Source organism: Vulpes lagopus, chromosome 16, assembly GCF_018345385.1.
Source record: "Vulpes lagopus strain Blue_001 chromosome 16, ASM1834538v1, whole genome shotgun sequence".
Taxonomy (NCBI): domain Eukaryota; kingdom Metazoa; phylum Chordata; class Mammalia; order Carnivora; family Canidae; genus Vulpes; species Vulpes lagopus.
Window position 1 is genome coordinate 1,576,973 of NC_054839.1, and position 5,646 is coordinate 1,582,618.

The 5,646-nt window shown below is 62.5% G+C and overlaps 1 protein-coding gene across 1 annotated transcript; it reads right to left on the minus strand.

Annotated features, from left to right (window-relative positions):
- Positions 1–1,926: 1,926 nt before the first annotated feature.
- Positions 1,927–3,117, minus strand: SOX1 (SRY-box transcription factor 1). The gene has a single exon (XM_041731208.1). It carries the CDS (start codon positions 3,115–3,117, stop codon positions 1,927–1,929), a length of 1,191 nt encoding a protein of 396 aa, XP_041587142.1.
- Between the last annotated feature and the right edge of the window lie 2,529 nt (positions 3,118–5,646).

Here is a 5,646-nt window from a genome sequence, read left to right on the forward strand (position 1 = left end):
GTCACTTAAAAAAATGCATGGTTTAAGCAGAATTATCAATGACTCCAAAAAATTACACATATCAATTGCCAGGTTAGCATTTTACTTAAAGTCATTCCCCAATGGAGGCTGAATGTGGTTCTCATTAACCTAACATGGGCCCATTTTTGGATAGTCTATGCTCATTTCAGTACAAAAAAAAAAAGAAAAAAGAAAATGAACAGGAGGCTTAATAGGGCTGATGAAATAAACACATCTTGATGTAGACTAAAGGCTTTTTTCCCCCTCAAAATATAATTTCATCTTTATGTTGTGACTAATTTCAAAATGTATTTGCTACAGTGTAACTTTTAAATGCAGTATTTAATGCTGTCAGATTACTTGAAGACAAAAGTTTTACAGAAAACTTTAAATTCCAGAAAAAAACTGCAATGTACCCATAAACACCTAGAAAAAATATAATTAAAAAATTTAAAGCATCAAACACCCTCCGATCTCATCAGGAATAATAAACAGCAGTTTGTGTATCCCAGTTGACGCTGGGGATAGGGGGGTGGTCGAGTGTGTGCGTGGGGGGAGGCGGAGAGAGAGAAAATTCAAGATCACTTTGCCCTTTCCCAAGGAGAAAGAAGTCAGAGGGAGGGGCTGAGGAGGGATGCAGTACATTTTGGTTCAAAGAGTGTTCCCTTGAGCCAGATTCCGATAGATTCCATTTGCAATCTTGTTAAATTGCAGGGGAACGGGGGCCTCGGCGACCCCGCGGCGGTCTTTGTCCCTGCTCCCTAGCCTGGTCCCTCCATCGGGGGCCTTCTCCTGCAGCCCGGGGCCGCTGGAGGACTCGGAGCCGCCAGCCGGCCCGCGGTCAGAAAAGACAACACGCCAAAGGGCCAGGCTGTAAAACGAGGGCCGGTGTTGTTGTTGTTTTAAATCCTGGTAATTATTTCTTGATCCGTATCAACACTATAAGTGCTACAAAATAATCCATCGATTTAAACTTTCTTCCCTTGCACTGAAAGAAGCTCGGTGAAGATCGCACCGTCCCCCTGAGGATCCCTCACTTTTAGTTTATGCCGATCATTGCTCCTTCGTCAGATTTACCAATCGTATTTTGAGCTCACAAAACATGCATGTAAAATCAGCACGTTCCAAATTATGGGGGAAAAGTGGGCTTTTTCTTTTCTCTCTTAAATTTATTGATTCAAAAGTCGATGCATTTTGTTTTGTTTTGTTTTTTAAGGAGAGGTCTTTTTTTTTTTCGGTTTTAGAAGAAAGACTTTTGGAAACTATGTACATAATCTGAATCCCCCTCCCCACACCGCAATGCCTAAAATAAAAATTCCACAACGCATTTACAAGAAAGAATACAAAACAAAACAAAAAAAAAAAATGGAAATGCTCAGATACAGGAAGTTTTACAAAACCCAGGACATAACGCTGCCATCTGAAGGGCGTGGGGAGACCTCTTTGTATAAATTAACAAACCAACTCAAAAAAGCGGCAACAGCTACAAAAAACTCGTGTTTGGATCCGCCGTACTACATCGATAACAAATGCGAAGGGCCTCGGCGCCCGCGCAGGGCGGCCGAGCGCCTCCGGGAAGCGGTGCGGGAGGAGAGGGCGCGCGGGCCGGGCTAGAAAAGTTGGAGTCGCCTGTCGCTGGGTTTGCTCTTTGTCCCCTCGAGCAAGGAAAAGGCCTCCTCCTCCTCCGGGAATGATAAATACTGTACAAAACGTCTCGAGAAAACACGGAAGTCAGTCCGCGCCGCCAGGTCCCCCGGCGCTCCGGGCGGGGGCCGGGGCGGGGGCGGGGGCGGGGCGGGCGCGCGCGGGTCGCCCGCGCTCCGCTCCGTGCGGGGGCGCGGCGGGGCCCGTGCGGGGGCCCGTGCGGGGGCCCGTGCGGGGGCCGGTGCGGGGCCCGTGCGGGGCGGGCCGGGCGGCGCCGCGGCCCTAGATGTGCGTCAGGGGCACCGTGCCGTTGACGCCCGCGCCCGCGCCCTGGTAGTGCTGCGGCAGCGAGTGCAGCCGGCTCTGCGCCGCCGCCGCCGCCGCGGCCGCCGGGTCGCCGGTCTCCCCGCCGGGCAAGTACATGCTGATCATCTCGCGCAGGTCCCCGGGGCACGGCGCCCGCGAGTGCGCGGGGGCGGGGGGGCTGCCGCTCGGCTCGGACTTGACGAGCGAGCCCAGCGCGCCCAGGGCGCCCGACGACGCGGCCGCCGCGGCCGCCGCGGCCGCCACTGCCGAGTTCTGGTGCGCGCCGCCCGCGGCGGCGGCGGCGGCGGCCGCGGCGCCGTAGGGGAGGCCGCCGTAGCCCGAGGGCGAGGCGCTCATGTAGCCCTGCGAGTTGGAGATGGGGCTGTACTGCAGCGCGCCCATGTCGTAGCGGTGCATGGGCTGCGGGTTGTGCGGGTGCGCGTGCGGGTGGTGCGGGTGCGGGTGCGCCGGGTGCGCGTGCGGGTGCGCGCCGCCCGCGCCCGGGTGCTGCCCGTAGGCCAGCTGCGCCTCCTGCATCATGGCCGCGGCCGCCGCCGCCGCCGCCACCGAGCCGGGGTAGGCGCCGTTGGCCCAGCCGTTGACGTGCGCGTAGCCGCCGCCCGCCGCGCCGCCCGGGCTCTCGAGGCGCTGGCCCACGGCCGCCGCGCCCACGCCCACGCCCACGCCCACGCCCATGGCCACGGCCGCGCCGCCGCCGCCCGCGCCCGCCGCCAGCAGCCCGCCGGCCAGCGAGTACTTGTCCTTCTTGAGCAGCGTCTTGGTCTTGCGGCGCGGCCGGTACTTGTAATCCGGGTGCTCCTTCATGTGCAGCGCGCGCAGCCGCTTGGCCTCGTCGATGAACGGCCGCTTCTCGGCCTCGGACATGACCTTCCACTCGGCGCCCAGGCGCTTGCTGATCTCCGAGTTGTGCATCTTGGGGTTCTCCTGGGCCATCTTGCGCCGCTGCCCGCGCGACCACACCATGAAGGCGTTCATGGGCCGCTTGACGCGGTCCTGGCTGGCCTTGGCGACCCCGCCGCCGCCGCCGCCGCCGCCGCCCCCGCCGCCGCCGCCGCCGCCGCCGGCCCCGGCCGGGCCCGACAGGTTCGTGGGGGCCTGGGCGCCGCCCGGCGAGTGCAGGTCGGTCTCCATCATCATGCTGTACATCGGGGCGGCCCGCGGGCTCACCGGGGCATAGAAGGGTCGGCCGGGGGGTGGGGGGCGCGGAGGGGCCCAGTCGAGCGGAGCGAGGCGCGCCGAGGGGGACAAGTCCTACCGCAGAGCAGGATGCGGGCCGCTGGAGGCACCGGCGGGGCGGGCGGCGGCGGCACAGGCGCTGGGCGCAGGTCCGGCTCGCAGGTGCGAAGTTTCTCCCGGCGCTCGAACCACTTGCCGAGGGCGGCAGGGGCCGGGGTCGGGGTCGCCGTCGCCGTCGCCGCAGCCCGGTCGCCTCGGCGGAGCGGTGCAAACAGGTGCAGCCGAGCCCGAGTTGCGGCTCCACTTTTCGGGACGCGAGCGGGGCGCGGGGCCTGGCCCGGGGCTGTCCGCCGCCTCCTCGCCGGCCGCCGCCGCCGCCGCCGCCGCCGCGCGCCGCCTCCTTCCTCCGGCACCGGGTCCTCAGCGGCCTCCAACTCCGGGCTGCAACTTCTAGCAGCGCGGCGCGCCGCGTGCGCGGGGCATGTGCCGGCCCCAGGTGCCGGGGGGTGGGGGGGGGGGGGGGGGGGGGGGGGGGGGGTGGGGGGCGAGGCGCCGAGGGGGCCGCGGAGGGGGGCGGGGCGGGGGCAGGGGGCAGCGCTAGGAGCGCAGGCGCGCGGAGGGGGCCAGGGAGCGCGGCCGCCGAGCCCGGGCCTGGCTGCCCGCTGCCTGCCCGAGGCCGTGCGCTCGGAGCGGAGGCGCACGCGGGGCCGGCGGCGCGCGGGGCCCAGCAGCCATACGCCCGGCCCGGGCTGCCGTTAAATGAGCGCGCCGCGGCCAATGGGAGCCGGCGGCGGCGGTGATTTGCATGGCGCGCTGGCGAGTGACGTGGGGAGGGAGTAGAAGCTGCGGGCGCGGGGCGGCGGGCGGGAGGAGGGGAGGAAGGAGGGGGCTGGGGGCAGGAAGGAGGGGGAAGGCGGCTCGGGAGGGGCACAGCCGCGCGGCTTCCCGAGCGCGCGCGGCGGCGGCGGCGGCGAACCCCAAGCTCGCCCTCCTCGCCTCTCCCGCCCGCGCGCTCCGAACGATTAAGGTTGGGTTTAAAAGCGGAGACGAAGAAAGAATCGCTCGGGGCGGGAGGCAGAGCGAGAGGAGGGGCGGGGGGCGGGGTGGGGATGCCACCGCGAGCCTTGTTTCGGCGAGCGCGGTGGAGACCCAGCTCCTCTGCACCCCCGGCGGCCCGCTCGGCGCTCGCGGGGAGCGCGAAAGTTGGGGCCGTGGCGCTGACCTCTCCCCCAGCTGGCCCGAGGCCTGGGAGGGACAGGTGCGCCCTCGGGAGCCGGGGTGGGGGTGGGGGCGGCGGGGGGCGTTGAGATCCGCCACTCGAACGCCCCCCCACGGGTCCTCCTGCGCGACCCTCCAGGGGCACCTGCTGCGCCGCGCTAGTGCGAAGTTCTCCAGTGCCCCCTCTCGTAGGCTGGCCTTCCCAGCCCTGGCCGCGAGAATTCCCCTAAGGGAGCAGGAGGCATTTTCACCACACTTGGCTCCAGAGCTGCTAGGAGCATCAGCTCTCAACTTTTTTTTTTTTTTTTTTTTTGAGGGTCTTTTAATGAGCCTGGGGGTTATAGGCGCGTACTCCGCCTCTCCATGTGGTTTCTTTCTCCAAAGTAATTGCTAGGGGGCTCGGAAATAGCAGGATCTATCTGGAATCTAGTAGTAACTCAACAACAGTAGGAAAAGTTTGTTTGAATCGCAAAAGAACGATGGAGCCGGCGCTCTTCTGGAGCGAATCTTCCAGCAGCTGTTTTACCTAAGACCTGAGAACTGTGTGAACGGAGCGGGGCCCACGGGACACGGGACGGGACAAGTGGAGCCTCACGACCAAGCGTTCCTAGTTCCTACAGGACGCGAACGAAAGGCCTGGCTCTCGGGAGGAGGAAGGCCCCACTTGCGGTTACGGTTCCCAGACTTGAAAGTGTCTTCCATATGGGGACCCACAATCTCCAAGCCCCCACCGTTGCGCTCACGCTGCGGTGTCAGTCCGAATGATAAGTGGCCCAAAGCCTTCTTGCAGAGAATCCGTTGAGCCCAAGCCTCGGTCATGCGTACTCCACGCGGGCGTCAGTGTGCTCACCGTGGAGGCAGGTGCCGGCGGGTGGGTAAAGCCGAGCCTAACCTACGTGAACCCAGCGCCTTGTAGTCGAGGTAAACCTGTGAGGATGAGGATGACCCTGAGCGTACTAATACGGATGTTGAAGTATATTGGGTAGTGAATACGTGACACCTTCCCTCCATCAAAATAAATAAATAAATAAATAAATAAATAAATAAATAAATCTCAGATTTTGACTGTCCTGACCCTACTACTGCTGCTGGTCCAGGGTGCAGGAATCCTTTCTCTCCTCTCAGTCACTATGATTGTTATTGTAGCCTTTTTTTTACTACTACTTCAAGGTTCTACAGTACGGGGTGCAGCCGCAAATCCGTTTCTGCAGATTGAACTGCTTCCGTTTCAGGCCATTCAGCATTTCCTAGTGAACTCATCAGTGATACATAATTATATTA

Bases quoted from the DNA above. Each gene is read 5' to 3' on its own strand.
- SOX1 (XM_041731208.1), bottom strand. From the start codon at position 3,117: ATGTACAGCATGATGATGGAGACCGACCTGCACTCGCCGGGCGGCGCC.